Consider the following 22,674-nt stretch of genomic DNA (forward strand, 5'->3'; position numbering starts at 1 on the left):
AATTAATATAGAGACTATCTATATATTATTATACTATATATAATATACATAATATATATATATAATATATATCTATCATAATATATATATATAATATATATACTATATATCTTATATAATAATTATATATAATATAATAGTATATAAGATATATATAATATATATAATATATATAATATATAGTAATATATAATATATATATATCATATATAATATATATATATACTATAATATATATAATATATATAATATATATAATATATATAATTATATATAATATATATAATATATATAATATATAATATATATAATATATATAAATATAATATATATAGTATAATATATATATATATATATATATATATATAATATATATAATATATATAATGTACAAAGATTCGTCGCGACAAGGGGGCGGGGTTGTGGTACGCACCGGGTGACACCATTTAGGGGGTGACACCAGATCAAAAAATTGCAAAAAATATAGAAGGAATATTAACTGCACATACTTTAAAGCTATCACGGAGAGAGGGGGGTGGGTGGGTGGGGGGGGGGTGACGCCAACTGCAAAATGTAGAGAGGTATAAAGGCTTGTGAGACAAAAATCTAATAACTTTAGATGAAAACAGTGCTTTTTCCACATGAATTAATAGGTGGTTTGTGCGCACAAATTTACGGAAAGGGCCAGGGTTAGGGATGTCACCAATTGCAACTATATATGATATATATATATATATATATATATATATATATATATATATATATATATATATATATATATATATATATATATATATATATATAAATATAAATTTAAATATATTTATGTGTGTGTGTGTTAAGAATCCTTGACTTCACTTAGTAGCTATTGCATACCGATTAAACCATTAAACACTCCAAAAAGTCCAAAAACTCCTATTTGCACTCCAATACTCGCTACTACCCCCCCCCCCCCTCCTCCCATACACACTCTCCGCCGACCACAAACTGCTTGACGGAGGAAGCAATTACGTACACCTTTATCTAACCAAACACTATCTTCACAAGAAATGTTTTTGCTTGTTTGTTTTTTGTTCAATTCGACAACGTATTATAAACTATTATTTGACAATTAAGTAAAGGTTGACAGTAGAACAGAATCAAATTTTATTTGGAGATATTTTATTTCTTGCTGGATGTTTAAAATGATATTTGTCAACGAGCGCGATGATGTTCTAATTAAAGATGATTTTAAGTCAACAACCATGATGTAACCAGATGTTGGTTCGCGCCCGGATCTCTGCTGTAGTCGTAGACGAAGGCGTCGTGTACGGGATCCCTCTCCGGCAGCTTGTAGCTCAGCTCCTCCCCGTTTTCCCGCTTCACCATAGCACAGCACAGCGGCAGACCTGAGCCGCTCCCCGTGGAGGGGAACGTGTGGCGTGTGTCCACACACCTGGCTGCCAGCATCCGGTTTATGCTGGTTCTGGCGTTGTACCCCAGGGAGCTGGGGGTGGTGCTGTAGTGATTGGACGAGTAGTCGCCACTGCCGCCGATGCGAGAAATGTAATCGTTGTTGTGCAGGCTAGAGCTGTGAAGGTAGTTGTCGACATTTTTGCTGAAGTTGGTGTTTCTCCAGGTGTAGGGCGAGTAGCCGGCGTGACGGTAAGAGGTCAGCGTGCTTCGGAACGTCGGGCTGGAGTACTCGAAGCTGCCTGGATACACGCGACGCGAGAATCTGGAACTTCTCACAGAATCGTTCAGGTACGGAATCATTCGGTTTGCACTGGAAATGGTTCGTTCTATTCGAAGTTTGGATTTTAATGGATATAAATCCGGATACCTCAAGGATGCGGAAACGGGCATCTTGCGAACTTCGGTAAATTGTTCATTTTTAATTGTGCTGGTGGGATAGGTTTTTTGTCGGTGTAAATTGAAGTTGTTGGGACAGTTGCAGCGGACGTGAGTGTTGGTGCCGCACGGACACGTCAGCAGAGGGCACACGTTCCCCCAGAGCCTTGGCTCGTCGCTGTGCGTCGAGTCATCTGTTGGATTCGAGTCCGCGCCGGATTTTTCAGAGAAGCGAAGGCTGTCGTTCTTGGCTTTACTCGACGTCTGCTCTGGTGAACAAGTGTGCCCCGAGTGTTGGTGTTTGGGCATTGCTTGGCTTCGGCTGACGGGAGTTTTGTTTTTGCTTTGATTCTCTTCTACCTTTGTCACGCTAGTTTTCGATGACTGATCCTGGGAATCTTTTAAAGAGATAACAACCTCTTTCTGTCCTCCAACATGCTTAGTACCGGTGCCTTTCTTCACATCTTTTATTAAATTTTTTGCCGTCAGCTTCTTTCTGAACAATTTATTCATGTAATATCGATCCCCTTTTTCACTGAGCATGCACGACTTCCTGCGTAACTCGCTGTCCGCCCAGACATCTTGTTTCTTGGGGCGGGGCTCGGGGCTGGGACACGACGGCACACGACCGACCCGCGGGGAGCACGAAGGCGGTTTCCTCATCTGGTGTGAGATGGGGGGAGACTGGATGGAGTTCTGGCTGCCCAGGCTGCTCCTGCACATGCCAAAAAACGATCCCGGTCGGAGTGGGGGTGAGTGGGAAAACGCTTCTGTCTGACTGCGATTTTTGGCGGACCTGTTGGATTTTTGCTTACATATGCGCTTTAAGCCGCTGGACTTTGGTTTATATTTAGTCTTGAACGTCTGTGGAAGCGGGATGGGCGGGTAACACAACCGCAGCTCCCTAAAGTTGTCCACTGTCCGAGGGATGTAGACAGGCTCCGGGGCAGGCGCGGGTTCAGAGACTGTTTGCTGGGGGCACGACAACTCCTCCTCCTTGCTCTCGTGGCTGCAGATGGAGTCCTCTTTGGTCACCGACGGCGCTTGGCTCTCGTCAGACGGCGGCGGGGGCGGCTCTGTGCTCCCCAGCAGTCTCAAGAGCTTTTGGATGTGTTCTGGATGCAGCCAGCTGGTAGACACAAATACAATTGTATTAACACATGCTGAACACCGCACACGGAAGACGACAAATACAATTGTATTAACACATGCTGAACACCGCACACGGAAGACGACAAATACAATTGTATTAACACATGCTGAACACCGCACACGGAAGACGACAAATACAATTGTATTAACACATGCTGAACACAGCACACGGAAGACGACAAATACAATTGTATTAACACATGTTGAACACCGCACACGGAAGACGACAAATACAATTGTATTAACACATGCTGAACACCGCACACGGAAGACGACAAATACAATTGTATTAACACATGTTGAACACCGCACACGGAAGACGACAAATACAATTGTATTAACACATGCTGAACACCGCACACGGAAGACGACAAATACAATTGTATTAACACATGTTGAACACCGCACACGGAAGACGACAAATACAATTGTATTAACACATGTTGAACACCGCACACGGAAGACGACAAATACAATTGTATTAACACATGTTGAACACCGCACACGGAAGACGACAAATACAATTGTATTAACACATGCTGAACACCGCACACGGAAGACGACAAATACAATGGTATTAACACATGTTGAACACCGCACACGGAAGACGACAAATACAATTGTATTAACACATGTTGAACACCGCACACGGAAGACGACAAATACAATGGTATTAACACATGTTGAACACCGCACACGGAAGACGACAAATACAATTGTATTAACACATGCTGAACGTCTCATCTTAAACTGTATCAGTTGAACAATTGACTCGAGTTTCGGCAAATAGAATTTAAATGTATTTAAATAAGAGACGCGTTATGGCAAACATGAAAGATGAAATAATTGTCTCGACATAACAAGCTCTACTGCAAACCTTCTTACATTGGATGCTGCTGTAGACCTACTTACATTGGATGCTGCTGTAGACCTACTTACATAGGATGCTGCTGTAGACCTACTTACATTGAATGCTGCTGTAGACCTACTTACATTGAATGCTGCTGTAGACCTACTTACATTGGATGCTGCTGTAGACCTACTTACATAGGATGCTGCTGTAGACCTACTTACATTGGATGCTGCTGTAGACCTACTTACATTGAATGCTGCTGTAGACCTACTTACATTGGATGCTGCTGTAGACCTACTTACATTGGATGCTGCTGTAGACCTACTTACATTGGATGCTGCTGTAGACCTACTTACATTGGATGCTGCTGTAGACCTACTTACATAGGATGCTGCTGTAGACCTACTTACATTGGATGCTGCTGTAGACCTACTTACATTGAATGCTGCTGTAGACCTACTTACATTGAATGCTGCTGTAGACCTACTTACATTGGATGCTGCTGTAGACCTTTTTACATTGAATGCTAATGATCTACTTACATTGGATATGCCTTGGGGGGTTCATAAAATCCTCGCTTTTGTGGAAATTGGACTTTCATGCTGGAATTCTTCTCTTTAATATTCTCCATTTGAGAAAGTAGCGTCTGTGGACAATGAAAAATGCGGTCAAGACCACGTTTTACAGCAGTGGGTCCCACTACGTTGTATGCCCCGACAGCATAATGAGTGCAATTGTGGCTCATTGCTAAGGTTAAAACAGCGACATAAACCCCGAGACTATCGTGCACTACACCGCCCTATAAAATAGAGCCGACACATTGCTTACAGCGCCCTATAAAATAGAGCCGACACATTGCTTACCGTGCCCTATAAAATAGTGCCCACACATTGCTTACACCGCCCTATAAAATAGTGCCCACACATTGCTTACCGTGCCCTATACAATAGTGCCCACACATTGCTTACAGCGCCCTATAAAATAGTGCCCACACATTGCTTACACCGCCCTATAAAATAGTGCCCACACATTGCTTACAGCGCCCTATAAAATAGTGCCCACACATTGCTTACAGCGCCCTATAAAATAGAGCCGACACATTGCTTACAGCGCCCTATAAAATAGTGCCCACACATTGCTTACACCGCCCTATAAAATAGTGCCCACACATTGCTTACAGCGCCCTATAAAATAGAGCCGACACATTGCTTACAGCGCCCTATAAAATAGAGCCGACACATTGCTTACAGCGCCCTATAAAATAGAGCCGACACATTGCTTACAGCGCCCTATAAAATAGAGCCGACACATTGCTTACAGCGCCCTATAAAATAGTGTCCACACATTGCTTACAGCGCCCTATAAAATAGTGCCCACACAGTGCTTACAGCGCCCTATAAAATAGTGCCCACACTTTGCTCACAGCGCCCTATAAAATAGAGCCGACACATTGCTTACACCGCCCTATAAAATAGTGTCCACACATTGCTTACAGCGCCCTATAAAATAGTGCCCACACATTGCTTACAGCGCCCTATAAAATAGAGCCGACACATTGCTTACAGCGCCCTATAAAATAGTGTCCACACATTGCTTACAGCGCCCTATAAAATAGTGCCCACACATTGCTTACCGTGCCCTATAAAATAGTGCCCACACATTGCTTACAGCGCCCTATAAAATAGTGCCCACACAGTGCTTACAGCGCCCTATAAAATAGAGCCGACACATTGCTTACAGCGCCCTATAAAATAGAGCCGACACATTGCTTACAGCGCCCTATAAAATAGTGCCCACACATTGCTTACAGCGCCCTATAAAATAGTGCCCACACATTGCTTACAGCGCCCTATAAAATAGTGCCCACACATTGCTTACAGCGCCCTATAAAATAGTGTCCACACATTGCTTACAGCGCCCTATAAAATAGTGCCCACACATTGCTTACACCGCCCTATAAAATAGTGCCCACACAGTGCTTACAGCGCCCTATAAAATAGAGCCGACACATTGCTTACAGCGCCCTATAAAATAGAGCCAACACATTGCTTACAGCGCCCTATAAAATAGAGCCGACACATTGCTTACAGCGCCCTATAAAATAGTGCCCACACATTGCTTACCGTGCCCTATAAAATAGTGCCCACACATTGCTTACCGTGCCCTATAAAATAGTGCCCACACATTGCTTACAGCGCCCTATAAAATAGTGCCCACACATTGCTTACAGCGCCCTATAAAATAGTGCCCACACATTGTTTACAGCGCCCTATAAAATAGTGCCCACACATTGCTTACCGTGCCCTATAAAATAGTGCCCACACATTGCTTACAGCGCCCTATAAAATAGTGCCCACACATTGCTTACAGCGCCCTATAAAATAGTGCCCACACATTGCTTACAGCGCCCTATAAAATAGTGCCCACACATTGCTTACAGCGCCCTATAAAATAGTGCCCACACATTGCTTACAGCGCCCTATAAAATAGAGCCCACACATTGCTTACAGCGCCCTATAAAATAGAGCCGACACATTGCTTACCGTGCCCTATAAAATAGAGCCGACACATTGCTTACAGCGCCCTATAAAATAGTGCCCACACATTGCTAATAAAGCCCACACATTGCTTACCGTGCCCTATAAAATAGTGCCCACACAGTGCTTACACCGCCCTATAAAATAGAGCCCACACAGTGCTTACACCGCCCTATAAAATAGAACCCACACATTGCTTACACCGCCCTATAAAATAGAACCCACACATTGCTTACACCGCCCTATAAAATAGAGCCCACACATTGCTTACACCGCCCTATAAAATAGTGCCCACACATTGCTTACACCGCCCTATAAAATAGTGCCCACACATTGCTTACCGTGCCGGCCAAGTTTAACGCCCGCGACAGGGCGTCAGGGAGAAACATATTCAACACCCCGTCGTCGCCGTAACTGTCATTGGGGAAAACGACACAGGGAATACTTTCCGCTGTCGCGCCACTGACGAGTTGTCCCTCGTTGTTTTCGCTGACAACGTCATGCCGCGAGCAGCCCGCCTGCGCATCTTCTTCTATCACTGCCTCAGCGATGGTCGGCGGTCTTCTGGTGCTCGCCGAGTTTCGCAGCGAAGTTGTGCTGTCGCTGGCTCGGTCCTTAGATGGAGTTGTGCTGACGTTGGTTTTGAATCTTGGCGAGCTTCTGTTGTCGCTGAATCTATGAGTGGAGGGGGATGTCAGGTTTGAGTTGGACCGACGGGCTCTGCCGTCGCTGTTGAAGCTGGTGACCACACGGGTAGACACGGCGTCTCGCGAGTCCACCAAGCTAATGATGGAGTAGGAGGTACTGGCAAACTCAAGCGCTTCCTCTCGACGTCTTTGCGAGGACCTAACTCTGTAAGACTTAGGGCTGTTTGTTGGGACAACCGTGTTCTCTTGACGAACAGGCTGATGGTTCTTGGGCGGCTTCTCCTGGGTGTGTCGAGGGCTTAGTCTACGCCTGACACTGTTACTGGACTCGCTCGTTTTCAATGATGACGCGCTCCTCGCTTTCATGAATGGCGGCGTTTTTTCATTCAATTTTGCAGGCGATCTTTCCGGCTCCCACATTCTTAGCTTACAGGGTGCCGTGCCGTCATTGTCGTCCTCTGGGCAGACGAGACACTTAGTCAGCTCCACGGGTGGCGCGGGTAGTTCGGCCAACCTGAGGGTCGAGCCTGTGAAACTCAGCAAGCTGCTCCGTTGACTCGCCCGCTTCTGTTTGGAGTGGACACTTTGAATGGCGAAGCTTTCAAACGTGTTGTTTGTTAGACGCGCGGATAATTCAAAATTGTCACTAGCAGCACGGGGTTCGGTTATTTTTAACTTGGGCCCCACGCACTGTGGGGGACCGGTGGTCATCTGGTGGTCATCTGAATTTGAAACTAAAGTGACACGTGACAAGCTGGTGAAGAGCGTGTGGAGCCACGAGATGACGTTGGGGTACCAGCCGCTGTGTCCGGCAAGGATCCTCAGCAGACGCTCTATTCTAGACTGTTCTCTGCCCTGCACGCCCAACTCAGGGTAGGTAATGGGGCGGAACGGGCAGGAGGCGGACTTGATGGCGCGTGACTCGGGGACTGCGAGAATCTGGTTCATCTCGTTGGCGTGCTGCGTCCTGTACTTGCGGCTGTTGGCCAGCAGGTTGCCCAGCTTGTTGTTGCTGTAGCCTCTCAGCACCGAGCAGGTCGAGTGCCGCCTGTAGCGCGGCTTTGAGCTCCAATAATTCTCGTCTGGCGGGCTGCCCGGGGACTTGTCCGCCCTGTAGCTGTACATCTCCACCTGCTCGTTGTTCTCGGAACAGCTGCTGGAGGTGCCACTCAGGCAAAGCTCCCCCACGTCACATGACTTCTCATACAAGGCGACTCTCCTCTCTGTCGGGTCATATGGGTAGGATGAGGTCAGGCTGATCATGGTCAATGACTCCACAGAAGGGTCAACATTGCTCAGCACCTTGCATTCATTCGGGAGCTGGCAATCGACTGATGTGCCTTCATCAAAAGACGTTATTTTTCTTTCTAAAAGGGGAGGTGAGTGGGCAATGTAGCTAACTGTGTTTGTTCTTTCCAACATGTTTTCTTTCAAGCTTTGTAACGATTTCAGACTTTCAGCATAGGACTTTCGGCTGCAGCTGCGAAATATTGGGTAGGCATTGGGAATGTTCAAGTATGTTGGTTTATCGTGGCACGTTTCTTCTTTTTCTGTGACATTTTTTGTCGCTGCCCCGCTTTTCTTGGCGTCTTCTTTGCTCGCCGTTTTCATCAGGCTGCAGCCGTCGTTTGATAACGCCTTGAAGATGTAGCTGGCCTGGCTTTTCACGTCGTCTGTGGCAGAACTGGTCCAGACGGCGTCAGAGATCGTTGTGGGCTTGACTGAGCTCAGGCGGCTGGCGACCTTGTTCGGGGTGTCCTCGTCCACATACACCAGAGAGATATCAGGCAACTGAGTCGCTGCCCTCTCTTTAACATCTTCCTCCGATACCTGTCCGTTGGGCTGCTGGTTCCTGAGATCCACGCACTCGAGAATATTACTTGAGCTTCTGGTGAAGCGGCTTAAGCTCTCTCTAGACTCTATTTTATAGTTGGCGCGAGGCACGCTTAACTTGCTGTCTTGCGATTGGTCCGGACATTTCCTTTCGTGTGGTTTGTCAGCAGCTTTAATTGAAGTATCATAAACGTTATCAGATGTGTCTGGGTGCATGACTTCAGCGATGGTCTCCAGGAGACTAGGGAAGGTCTCGGGGATGGTTGAGAGCGTGTTGTTGAAGGACGTGGTGTCCTGGGCTCTGACCGGCCTGTCCATCTGTGGCTCCTGGTGTTTGGCTTTGTGTTGTCGGGAAGCCTGACCGCACGTCTCTGTCGGCGACGAGGTGGAGTTACGGGAAATATCAATATCTGTTGGGGATTTCCCGATGGAGATGTGTGAGAAGGAAGCCATGAAGGGCGCGCGGCTGTAGCGGATGTGACGAGACTTGCTGCTGGGGTAGAACTCAGTGATCCGCGTGTGGTGCACATCAGAACAGCTGGTCAATGACTCGCAGAAAGCTGGGCTTCTCCAAGTGAAGTCAGCATATCTCTCGGTGGATTCAGGAATTCTCTTGGTGGATTCATGATTTCTTTTAGTGGATTCAGGTTTTCTTTTGGTGTCGTCAGCAGCTCCATGAGTGCGAGAGTTCATTGTGGGCTTCACGCGGGTAGCCCCACGGTCAGCTGGGTGATCTTTTTTTTCGGTGACGTGGCTCTCGTTGAATTCAAATAGGAAAATAGAAGGATCTATGACAAGGTCGTATGGAGGTGTATAGGAGTTGCCTCTCTTGTAATCTTCAGACGGAAACTTTGTGTTATCCACTGATGCCATAACTGGAGACGTCTGCGGTTTGTAAGCACAAGGCTGAGTTGTGTACCCTAATTCAGTGTTAGGTGAGAAAAACGTGTCGTTTATTGTTGACATGATTGTATCCCCAAGATGCTCAGCTAGCCGATCCGCGCATGCGCCTTCGGGGTTATATCGGTATGAGGGGTCATCGACAGAAGGCAAGTTGATTTTGTCTTCTGGAAAACGCGTTTCTTGCACTTGAGATCTGCTGGATGTTGCACCAGACTTAGAAGCATCTTGCCTGTTGATAGATGTTAACCGCTTCGTCCTTGATCGCGATTTATGAATACTGGGTGATTTGACTACAGAGGCGCTTGCCATGCTTTTCTACTACGTTTATGAATCAATTTATTTTTCTTTGATGTCAAATGTGTGTGAAAGTTACCGTCGTTGTTTGGACGGTTGACTCACAATGTGTTTCGTTTCAAGCACGATGTTAACTTCAATAAAGGAAACGGCTTTAATCGGTAGGAAATTTCACCTTTTTAGAGATGGTTTACACACATAAATTTAGTGTCGTGTATTTAGCCCGCGCGATCCAGTGCATAGCGTGCTGGTGTGCGCTGCAAAATAGGATTTTCCCGTTTCACTGTTATTGAACCAAGGGCAAATATCGTTTTAGAAAAATAGCGATGAATAAACAATCAAAATATCAAACAATACCCGAAGCATGCTTCAGTTGCAAGCACACAAAATAATTGAGAACTAACGATTAAATGAAAACAACTTTTATTGACAATTGTATATCTACATCTATCTTACAATCTACCACTTTGAAACACTGACTGCGGGTTTTCATCTTTTAATTATGTGGTCAAGTTGCTTCTTGAATAACTATACTCAACATAAAAAAATCATGGTACTCAGCAATTAAATTATAATACTCAACATTATATAGATCTCAGCATTGGTTACAAAAATATAGTTCAACTGCTGCTACATTATGGTCTCGATTTGGGTTGAAAACATAGCCTACACAAGAGCTGGAAGCATGGACTAAATTAGTGAAATCTAATAGCACCTAAATAAAATGCTTCAACACTGATCTGATGAAAGACTTGTAGTACACTACTTAGACACAACACAAATTGTAACTTTGAAAAAGACAAATCCTAGTAACACAAATTGTAACTTTGAAAAAGACAAATCCTAGTAACACAAATTGTAATTTTGAAAAAGACAAATCCCAGATTAATTTATGATGAGAAATTTATTGTTATAATAAAACAAAAACATCCAGTTTAATAGATGTTTCGAGGCATGTGCAGCATACAGCACACTTTAAATTAGTTATAAAACTTAAAATTATTTAACAAAACAAACCAACAATTTTCAAATGTACAAATTCTGGGCAAGTTTAAAAACAAAATGATGGAATAAATTCACTCTTCATTTTTATTTATTAACAAGACGATAATATTTAAATAACTGTCTTTTAAATCATTAGTCAAACAGAGTCCTTTCTGATGTTATGTAAATGATGTTTTACTTAATGCACATTGCACTTGTAATTTCTGACATCAAATTCTTCTTAAAAAAATAATTTCTTGAAGTGGAAATGGAGAGGAAATAAATAATGAAATCAACTTCTGGTGTTCATAAACAATTATCAAGCAACAATCTGACGGACATAAAGTTCTTTTGTACAATCACAGTACCACCAACAAATAATTCGCTTCTCAACATTGAAACTGCAGAAATCTCACAACTTCAGTGGGTAAAAAAACTAGTAACAAGCAAACAGTAGCTCTAGAAAAACAGCCTACAGGATACTGGTCTACATATTTATTGACTGGTTCACACATAATAAAAAATAAAAAGATTTCATTCACTTTGTTTTTGTTGTGAGTCATCAGGTTAGAAATACAATAAATGAATAAATAAATTAAAATTTGTTTTACTTTGCATATAAATTACCTAGCCAAGAAAAACCATTTCTGCACATAGGTTTGAAACTACCAATGTAATTATTTGAAAAGACTGATATGAATTAACATTTTAAACTAAACCAACAGTTTTGATATTGTAAGTACACAACCACCAATGGTCAACAATAATTTTGGGCTTAAACAATGACTTTGAAATATTCTAAAATATGGTTCATTTATCAGTTAATCTTAAAAATATATGTACACCAAAAACAAGCTAGAAATAATTGGTTCACAACTTGTGAAAAAAAATTCCTCATTAATTGGTTAATTGTAGTAATGAATGTTCCCGTAAATACCTAGTAGGGAATGATGTGGCAGCTAGAACCTCTAAGACAATGTTTCGGTGTTTTGCCACACAATCTCTAATTGAGCTAGGTCATGAACTGACAGTGGGCACCTTGAATTCAGCTGTTCTCTATATGGGTGGCAGTTGTCATGAATTTTGAGGTGGAGGCTGAGATCTTGCTGCTTCTTGTGCTATAAGGTGTTCTGAAGAAAATCACACATACAAATACATTTTCAACTAAGTCACAGATATTAAATTCCAATCTTTAATTTAATGCTTCAAACAGGTAGAGAAAATTGTCTTTCATCATTTTAAAATTAGAATAAGCATTGGTTTTTAACTATTTTACACGTTTTGAAACAGTACAAATTACTAGGATTTTAAGAATCCACTATATAATAACAAATATAAATTAAAAGTAAAAGAAATTTTTAAATGATTTTTTCAAAGGCCCATTATATAAAATACATAAAAAGTGTCAGACTAAAGAGAACTTATATTTTTTAACCAGTTCCACTGGAGCCCTGTACCAGAAGAAAATATGAACAACACTCACTTTGTTGAGGGAGCCTAATTGGTTCTGTATCTGATATAAATGCTTGGTGTAGACGCCCTCTAAAGGAATAACGTATGTACAATTTCTTCTCTTCACTGATGAAAGGGTCATAAAAACCTGGAAGGCCACTCTATGAAAACAAGAAAAGTAATGTAAACATAATCATTCTATTTTTCTTAGCTTAACTTATTTTTAAAATGCTTAAAAAACTTTTTCATAACAAGCTTTTATGTAATAATGCACTAAAACTGAGAAAATAAATGACTTTCTTTAAATATATTTGTAATGAATCTGTCATTTAGAAGTCCTCGAAAATTTCTATCAGCAGTTTTGATCTATGACAACAGATAAAAGCAGACAGACAAAGGAAGCGAGTTAAATAAAAGCTTGTAATGATTCTTCTTAGTGCTAACACAAGGGAACAAACCTTAGAAGATGTTTCTGGTAGGATGAGCTTTGAGTCTTTGACTAAGGCTTGAATAGGAATGGTCACATCAATACACATGTGTTCCATGATTTCCCTGAAAGATGATAAGGTAAAGAATGAGGTAGCCACATGCTTAAAGTAGTGGCACCAAAAACCTAGAGGTAGCCACATGCTTGAAAGTAATGGCACAAAAAAACTAGAGGTAGCCACAAGCTGTAAAATATATGGGGGCTTGGGGAAGGTCAGCCATTATAAGCTTTAGAAACATGAATTCTTTTATAGACCACATCCCTATTCCCTAAAATAATCAAAGATACAATTCAAGGAAATAAAAACATTGAGTCTTGATAAATTGAGGTAACCTGATTAATACTTTGATTTTATTAGTCATGCATTTCTTAATTTCTAAATAACTCTTTCACTCGTTGTTACGGTTTACATCTACCAAGCTGGAGAGGGGTAGTTTTTTTTTTTTGTTTAAGATAGACATGTAAAAAATGAAAATGCATAATTTTAGCCATGTCCTATAAAAATTGAAAATCTTATTTAAAAAATCAACACAATCACACTCAGGAAAAAAACCAGGCAATGGAAAATAATTGTTCAGCAGAAAGTATACTTTAAAAAAATCTGACTGGTCAAAAAATAGATGTTTCATTTGTGCTATAATAAACAGAACCCACCCATTTAAAAAGATAGCTTTAAAATAAAGTGTCAACATACCCATCTTCTGCAGAATGAAGTTTCCCATACAGAGATTTGACAATAACAAGACCAGACTTCTTCTCCTCCACCTCCACGCATCTCTCGTAGGTCTCTTTCATCAGCTCAACCTGTCATCAATCATTTGATTCATTAGGAAAACTTACAATTTCAAGTCATCTGGAACACAATACTTTTTAAAACAGTGAGATACCCAACCAATTCTAACACAATCTGCATTCCCATTTATAAATAATTTCTTAAACTCCGCCATACTCACAGCCTTTTCAGCTTCACTCTTTCTTTGAGCAAGTTTTTCAGCATTATCTTCCTTCTGCTTCTCTAACTCTCTGAAATAAAAAATAATGCCCCATAGACAAAAAATAAATAAATGCATATAGAAATTTTTTCTTCATAGATTATCATGGCTAATATCTGAAAAAGGAAGATAAAACTGCTTTTGCACAGATTTTTAAAAAGTTTGAGCAGTTTAAAAAGTATTGAATAATTTATTTTTTTATAAAGGCTGAAAACTTTACTTTTAGAAATGTTGAGACAAAACTCCTGCATGATGACTTACTTCTCTTTCTGCTGTCTCAGTATTGGGTTAACAATCAGCTTCCTAATGACAAAATAGGCTGTCAGGGGAACTAAAGCCCCATAGATCACTGCACTGGGGCTCAAGCCTTCAGACAGATAAATTGGGAAAAAAAATGTCTGTTGTCCTCTTAGTAATCTGAAAAACAATACAAACTTCCCTCATTATTTTGATAGAGGGTATATAAACTCAATTATAGGTATATCTTTATTTTATGAACTATGACACTGTATTGAAATTCTGGCTCATATCAATTTAGAATTCCCTTCAAGAAATTTTAACAAATCAGCTTTACTATAGGGTGTCGCATATGATTCTAATCTTCATTATTGTAAAAGCAGATTTAAACAATTAAAAATTACATTTGTTTACCTTTAACATGCTATCAATTTTAATCTTAAAAGCAAATCAGTAGCCTGACAATATGTGTTTTAAAGTGTTAGCTATTAAATGACAAATCTATATTCCTTTCTGTAGTCACATTTGTCCCTGTTGGTGACACAAGTTCAGGCCAAGTATAGTATAAATACATGCCAAAAAATGTGAGGGTCATAGTTGGATATTAGAGGTACTATTTTATAGAAATTTCTTTTCATGACGAAAATCAGTTTAGTATGAAGGGACATACTTTATTTTTATTGGAAAACAAAGTTTTAGCACATGACAAACTACTTTTTGAAACAGCTGAAGAAGAAAACCTACTTGAGAAACAGGTGAGACAAGAAAACCTACTTGAGCTACAGGTGAGACAAGAAAACCTACTTCAACTACAGGTGAGACAAGAAAACCTACTTGAGCTACAGGTGAAACAACAAAACCTACTTGAGCTACAGGTGAGACAAGAAAACCTACTTGAGCTACAGGTGAGACAAGAAAACCCACTTGAGCTACAGGTGAGACAAGAAAACCTATTTGGGCTACAGGTGAAACAACAAAACCTACTTGAGCTACAGGTGAGACAAGAAAACCTACTTGAGCTACAGATGAGACAAGAAAACCTACTTGAGCTACAGGTGAAACAACAAAACCTACTTGAGCTACAGTTGAGACAAGAAAACCTACTTCAACTACAGGTGAGACAAGAAAATCTACTTGAGCTACAGGTGAAACAACAAAACCTACTTGAGCTACAGGTGAGACAAGAAAACCTACTTGAGCTACAGGTGAGACAAGAAAACCTACTTCAACTACAGGTGAGACAAGAAAATCTACTTGAGCTACAGGTGAGACAAGAAAACCTACTTAAGCTACAGGTGAGACAAGAAAACCTACTTGAGCTTCAGGTGAACACCATGTGGTAGTCCGACAAGTAAAGTTCCTCCAATGTGACTAAAGTCTGAAATTTTCTTTTCCACTGAACATTCAACCATGGAACCTAAAGTGCCAACCCTAAAAGGTCAAAAGTTAATTATTTACATAAGTTTTAAGTATTTTCAAATGACACATAAGCTTTTGTCAGGTCGGAGGTGATAGCACTGTATTAAGCAGTCTTCATCTTAAAAGAAAATTTATTCATTACAAGCTTTAATTAAATTATATAATAGAACAGTTGCATGCAAAAGTCATAATTTCCCTTTTAAAATATTTATTTTTATGCAAACAAAACAACACAAATGAAATATAAACAAAAAAAATTACCTCACAGCTCCGCGTATTTTTGCATCCTGTTCTAAGAAAGTTCTACCATATGCAATTGATAAATAAGAGTTGCGAATACCAAGCTGAAATGACAGTTTGAAAATTTAATGACATTTTAAAAGTTTCTTTAAGAATTTTTGATTATTTTGATTTTTATCGTTGATAAAATTTATAATTGAGAATTTACCTGAATAGTTGTGGAGACATTATGCTGCTCATTACTATATGAAATGTTTGTTGTTAGCGAGGATGGTCTGGATAAATTGTAAGTCAAACGACCCTGCAAGTTGCGATCAAACTGATAGGCCATCACTGAAAAATTGTTTATTAAGGTTACATTAAGAATTTGTATTTACTCTGTAAGCCTCTGACAGCCCCTGTAGTAATTATCTACACCACTGCCAGTGTGAACACTATTTAATTTGAATGTTTTTTTTAAATAGGTTATGAAAAATAATCTGTGTAGCAATTTGTTTGAAATAGAACTAAAACTATGAAGAACAATTTTTAAAGACTTTGATGTTAGTTTTGCATCCAATTGGAAAATAGAAACCAGGGATAAATAATACTTTTATTTGCTTTAACCATCTTTAGAAAATACAAAAATGGTATCGAAACAGTATGTTTCACTTACATTTTTTATAAATCTATTTTAACTGAATATAATTGTATAATAAACAACTTACTAAAAGCTGCAGATGGTCTATACCCATACTGTGTGACTTCTGTACGCACTCCACACCGTATGTAACTGTGGTTAGAAAATAGCATGAAACAGTTCATTTATCAAGATACAGAAATCATTTTCTCTCTCTGAAAAGAATTAATCTTGTGTTAAATTAGTCCACATATGTTTTTATTCTCCTATGTTTTGTCTGCGATACCAAACTTGAGCAGGTAAAACAACCTTAGAGACTAGTTTAAAAAGCAAGTGACTTAACCAGGCTGATTCAACATCACAGCATACAGGGGTCCATACCATCTCAGTGTGTGCGCTGTCTGAATCTATGGGTACATACCATCTCTGTGTAAGCTGTCTGAATCTATGGGTACATACCATCTCTGTATGCGCTGTCTGAATCTATGGGTACATACCATCTCTGTATGCGCTGTCTGAATCTATGGGTACATACCATCTCTGTATGCGCTGTCTGAATCTATGGGTACATACCATCTCTGTATGCGCTGTCTGAATCTATGGGTACATACCATCTCTGTATGCGCTGTCTGAAACTATGGGTACATACCATCTCTGTATGCGCTGTCTGAATCTATGGGTACATACCATCTCTGTATGCGCTGTCTGAAACTATGGGTACATACCATCTCAGTGTAAGCTGTCTGAATCTATGGGTACATACCATCTCTGTATGCGCTGTCTGAATCTATGGGTACATACCATCTCTGTATGCGCTGTCTGAAACTATGGGTACATACCATCTCTGTATGCGCTGTCTGAAACTATGGGTACATACCATCTCTGTATGCGCTGTCTGAAACTATGGGTACATACCATCTCTGTATGCGCTGTCTGAAACTATGGGTACATACCATCTCTGTATGCGCTGTCTGAATCTATGGGTACATACCATCTCTGTATGCGCTGTCTGAAACTATGGGTACATACCATCTCTGTATGCGCTGTCTGAAACTATGGGTACATACCATCTCTGTATGCGCTGTCTGAAACTATGGGTACATACCATCTCTGTATGCGCTGTCTGAATCTATGGGTACATACCATCTCTGTATGCGCTGTCTGAATCTATGGGTACATACCATCTCTGTATGCGCTGTCTGAAACTATGGGTACATACCATCTCTGTATGCGCTGTCTGAATCTATGGGTACATACCATCTCTGTATGCGCTGTCTGAATCTATGGGTACATACCATCTCAGTGTAAGCTGTCTGAATCTATGGGTACATACCATCTCTGTATGCGCTGTCTGAATCTATGGGTACATACCATCTCTGTGTGAGCTGTCTGAAACTATGGGTACATACCATCTCAGTGTAAGCTGTCTGAATCTATGGGTACATACCATCTCTGTATGCGCTGTCTGAATCTATGGGTACATACCATACCATCTCAGTGTAAGCTGTCTGAAACTATGGGTACATACCATCTCTGTATGCGCTGTCTGAATCTATGGGTACATACCATCTCTGTGTGAGCTGTCTAAAACCTGTGATTCCTACAGCAGCAGCAGATCCCAGATGTAAATCAATCTGTGAACAAAACAAAACCATATTTTCATGTGATATTTACAGCTGACATTGAGGCCAAATTTTTTTTTACATTTCTAGACTAACACACTGACCTCAGCCCATCCTTTGGTGGATACAAGTCTCCTCCATATGATACTGAACATGCCTTGACCAGTCCCATTACGTGTGTCTAGATTGCCACCAACTACCAGTGTATCTTTCAGAGTGAGTGGACATTCCACAGACTGAGCTATACTCATGGAGCTGATTTCTACTGATCTACTTGGCCTGTAAAACAAAATCCCTTCTTAAGCCCTTTTTATAAAGAATCAAAATATAGCTACTTTATAATTAGCCACAAGATTACAACCTATGGCTGAAAAGGATCAGGTCAGGTTTTTTTGTGGGGTTGCCGACTTAAAAACTAAAATGGTTTCAATTTTTTTTAAAGTTACGTTGATTGGCTTTTACTAAAAAAAATGGTACAAATATAAGAAATAAAACACTGCTTGATAAATACTTGACTAAGAACATTTCTCAAAACACAAACTAAATGACAGTAAAAAATGTGATAATTAACTCACTGATAATCTACAAGCTCTTCATCATCATAATCTGTGTCAAATAGCTCTGTAGCATTGATTCCCACAGTTATGGTACCCTGGTCAAGCAATAGTATTCATGTTAATGCAAGAAATTTTCTCAAACAGAAACTAAAATATGTCCAAGTCTTCTTTGAGTCAAGGGCACACAAAGGATTTAACATAGAAGTAATAATAACAAAAGCCTTAACATAAACATTAGTGTAAACAAGCAGTCACCCTGGGGTTGGTCCTCTGTTGAAGCCGCCGTTCTTCTCTCTCTTTCTGAATTCTTTCGTACTCTGCAATAATCTCAGCTGGTGTCTTGGTACGAGCAATGATCTAAACAAGTTGTCAAAGATATTGGCCGTTAATTTGTCAAATATTTCATGTGAAAATGAAATTATTGATCATTGTAACTGCCTTAACAGATGTAATAGGAAGTTTCTAAATATAGTATAATTTCAAAACATGCTATTCTGTATTGTGACATTTATTTTATAGTTATAACTAAATCCTAGTAAGACTTATTAATTTTTTTTTATTTCATGTCACTAATAAATGTTTTGTTTTAGCTTACAAACACAAGCTAATGTAACTGCTTTATTGAACAATACAAAACCCATTTTCTCTAGATCTTGTTAACTCAAATACTTACTTCCATATCACCAGTTTCCAATCCTTTCTCTCCATACATATCGTACACAGTACGCTTGTACTTGTCACGTAATACTGTTACAAATTTTAAAGTATGTCAATCACAGAATTTCCAATGTAATAAATGCATATGTGTATAAATGGATGTTTAACATAAGTATATGTATGTGTATACAAAACTTACCATCATGGGCTTTTCTAAGTTTGTTAAATACATCTTCAGCTTTCTTTTTTTTTACTGGATCAACATGTTTATCTGGGTGGTAAATTTTGCTTAGATGACGGAAAGCATTGTTGATCTCATCGACAGATGCCTGAAAAAATGTGATTTTTGCTCAGTTAAAACACTTGATACTCAATTATTAACATAACCTGACTAAGTAAAGTTATAAATTACAAAAGTGACTTTTCATAAAAAAAAAATTTCCTTCCATCCAGTCCTCCCAGGCTGGCAAAGAGAAGTTTTTTTGCCAAAGTATCCATGAAAACCTATAATTTGATAAATAGGCTGATGGAAAATTAAAAGCCAAAATGTCACAATTTATCTAGCTTAGAATGGGCAACTATCCATCTCTGTAGGATCTAACCTAAAATAAAGCTCCAACCGTTGATTGGATGAGAGTTGATTTCAGTTATTTTTAGTATAGCCTAACCTTTTTTATTTTAATTTAAGCTTTTAGTAGGGAGGTTTTTTTTAAACTAGTTTTTGGTATTAATTTTTCACTTTAATCTAAGAATATTCTAACCTCAACTGAGCCTTTTAGTTTTAAAGACAATGTGACATGATTTTTTTATATGCTGTGAAGGAAGATCCAGATCTATAAGAAATGGACCCAAACAAGTTTGACGAGATGGGAATTTATATTAATCATAATGTTGATAGGGTTTAAAATCGCGGGTTTTTTTATTATGCCATGATTTTGGTTTTTTTGGCAAGTAAAATAGTCAATGTTATCATAAATGCCATGGCAGCATGCTAGAGAACACAAAACAACATAACTTTTAAACTAATTTTGATGGCAAAAAAAAGTTTTGCATTTTAACAGGTAATTAAGCAATTTTGATTTTTTTGTTGTTTCCTCAGCCTCTGACTAAGCTAGATAATTAACATTGGTCTCAAATTGACCAGTAAGGCTTATGGTTTGTAATGATATGTGACGTATTATATTATATTCATTAAAATTTAAGGATTCAAGCTAGTTATTTGGGTACATTGAATTTAATTAAATAATGGACCCAAGAGAGAATAGTCTCAAAGGTATTTGAGAGGCCCATTAAATATTTTTTAAATCGTGCACAGTGTAATTAAAATTAATAGGTCTATGGTTATAAAACCCTGGGTTTAAAAAAGAGTTGATGTATTTGACGTTTTAGTATGTCCAGTAATTAAACACAATTTTTAAAAAAGCAAAAGCAATTTAGTAGTTTTCACATGGTAATGGCAACTTAAACAATGACATCCTGCTGTTGGATACGTTAGCATCACTTAGGCTTAATCAGGCTTAATGAAAATAAACAGAAATGTAGCCATAGGCCTAAGCCATAAAAACTCATATTTTCAAGTTTTCTGGATTTGCAACTTTTATATATTGAATAGGCCTATTGATTCTAAAAATATTAAATTTCTGAATTATTTTTAGGCTTAAGTTTGTATTTTTTTAAATTTTAAAACGAATTTTATCCATGTCAATTATAATTAATGATGGGAGTACTAGAATACTAGATCTAGAGGGAAGATCCACAGATGATCACACGTAGCGAACTCCCGACTTTCATCTGGCCCTATTTTGAAACCGTTTAACACAGAAACAAACCCAAAGTACTATATTATTCCTGTACCATTCTTCTCTTAATATGTATCAATCATTTTATATTCCTACGCATAGAATTTGAGATACTCATGTTTTAGTGACGTGTTACTTGCGATATTTTTTCCCCTCTTTTTTTTTTCCTGCGGCTACCTGAACCGCCTAGCGTAATGATCGTATTTTATGTTTTAATCCAATTTTAATAACTAAAATAAATATTTTACACTTTTAAACGTGTTGTTGATTGTATTATTAATTAATAGATTGCAAAACCAAATAAAAAAACATGTTAATTAAATTTATTAATGACACATTAAAAGTTGACCCAGTGATGACTCAAGGGACGCAACTATAATAATCATAACAAAGGGACGTAACAATCACTAACAAGACATAACGTACCATTTGCTTAGATATGTTTGTATGTAGAGACACAAACTAGATTTAGAAGAAGTAGATGATCGAAATAATTTAAAACAGAAAAAAATAGAAATTATACAGATACTAGGCTTAGCTTGATATATAGAGCATATAGAACTAGGCTAGTCTAGCTCAAGTAGTTGGTAACGCAGTGATGTGTAACCACCCTAATCGACACCCAAGCTGCGGCCACCCCTATTCACCTATCAGGTTGCTTTATTAGCCTTATCTATCGTATGTACAGTGTCCCGCACATATTGTAGAAGCTATTTATAGTTAACCTAGTTATAAAAAGCTTTGATTGGTTGGTTTTATTCATCTCATCCGGGACCTATTGTTTTTCATAGGGGGGACTAGAATCGCCTACGACGTCATACCTCTAAACTTTAAAAACTCCACTTCCAAAAGGAGAAAAACAAAAGAATTTGAACTGGATATATTTAGAAATGGACATGTTTACAGCAGATATCAGTAGTTTTGTATAAAACATCCAAAGAAATATTATACGAAGCGATAAACAGGCGATGGCTGCACCACTGTTTTAACCGCGCGTGGAACTTCACTCTAGTACTTTAGTAATAGTATGTAATAAGTATGTAGTGTAGGCCCTAGGCCTATTAAATTGTATTATTATTGTATTCTCATCAACTCGGTGGCCTCCACCATTCATTAGCATGATGAAAGTTTGCACATGTATGATGCAAGCTTAGCTTTTCATAATGTAGATCTAAATTTAGATCCAGCTTTACATAGTACAATATGCAGTCTAGATCTAGAATCTAGATCTTTTACTTTTGGGTGAGCCCTACAAAAAAGAAAAGAAAAATTAAAAAGCAAAGACAGAAAGTCGTTTGACGACGGATTTGGACCCAAATGGGCACAGTCGTGAAGATTTGAGTTTCACCACAGAATGTTAAGTAATTGATAAAAGAACAAAATAAAATAAAACGCGACTAAATTCCATCGAAGTATGTTTGAAAGGTCTAACCTTTTTGTCGACGTTTAATAGGGCATAATAATCATTCTTTAAAATATCTTCGTCTTCCTCCAAGGACGCAGCCATGTTGCCTTGGTAGGGGAAATGACGACATATGCTGGGAGTATTTATTTTGATTA

At 39.1% G+C, this 22,674-nt stretch overlaps 2 protein-coding genes across 2 annotated transcripts; both read right to left on the reverse strand.

The window, feature by feature from the left end:
- Nucleotides 1–1,151: 1,151 nt before the first annotated feature.
- LOC131929624 (uncharacterized) lies at nt 1,152–10,263 on the reverse strand. The gene is made up of 3 exons (XM_059285918.1): nt 6,714–10,263; nt 4,378–4,481; nt 1,152–2,959 (listed from the first exon to the last, which is right to left on the reverse strand). Exons 1-3 carry the CDS (start codon nt 10,062–10,064, stop codon nt 1,231–1,233), a joined length of 5,184 nt encoding a protein of 1,727 aa, XP_059141901.1. The 5' UTR covers nt 10,065–10,263; the 3' UTR covers nt 1,152–1,230.
- A 201-nt stretch (nt 10,264–10,464) lies between these two features.
- Nucleotides 10,465–22,641, reverse strand: LOC131929626 (dnaJ homolog subfamily C member 11). The gene is made up of 17 exons (XM_059285920.1): nt 22,547–22,641; nt 19,515–19,644; nt 19,332–19,405; nt 18,914–19,015; nt 18,677–18,753; nt 18,206–18,380; nt 18,046–18,113; nt 16,568–16,632; nt 16,069–16,193; nt 15,882–15,964; nt 15,516–15,632; nt 14,226–14,381; nt 13,926–13,995; nt 13,667–13,776; nt 12,944–13,037; nt 12,517–12,646; nt 10,465–12,163 (listed from the first exon to the last, which is right to left on the reverse strand). The coding sequence occupies exons 1-17, from the start codon at nt 22,619–22,621 to the stop codon at nt 12,108–12,110; spliced, it is 1,707 nt and encodes a 568-aa protein (XP_059141903.1). The 5' UTR covers nt 22,622–22,641; the 3' UTR covers nt 10,465–12,107.
- Nucleotides 22,642–22,674: the final 33 nt, after the last annotated feature.

This window comes from Physella acuta, unplaced genomic scaffold, assembly GCF_028476545.2.
Source record: "Physella acuta isolate Inbredline_101_S28 unplaced genomic scaffold, ASM2847654v3 ptg001656l, whole genome shotgun sequence".
Lineage (NCBI taxonomy): Eukaryota > Metazoa > Mollusca > Gastropoda > Physidae > Physella > Physella acuta.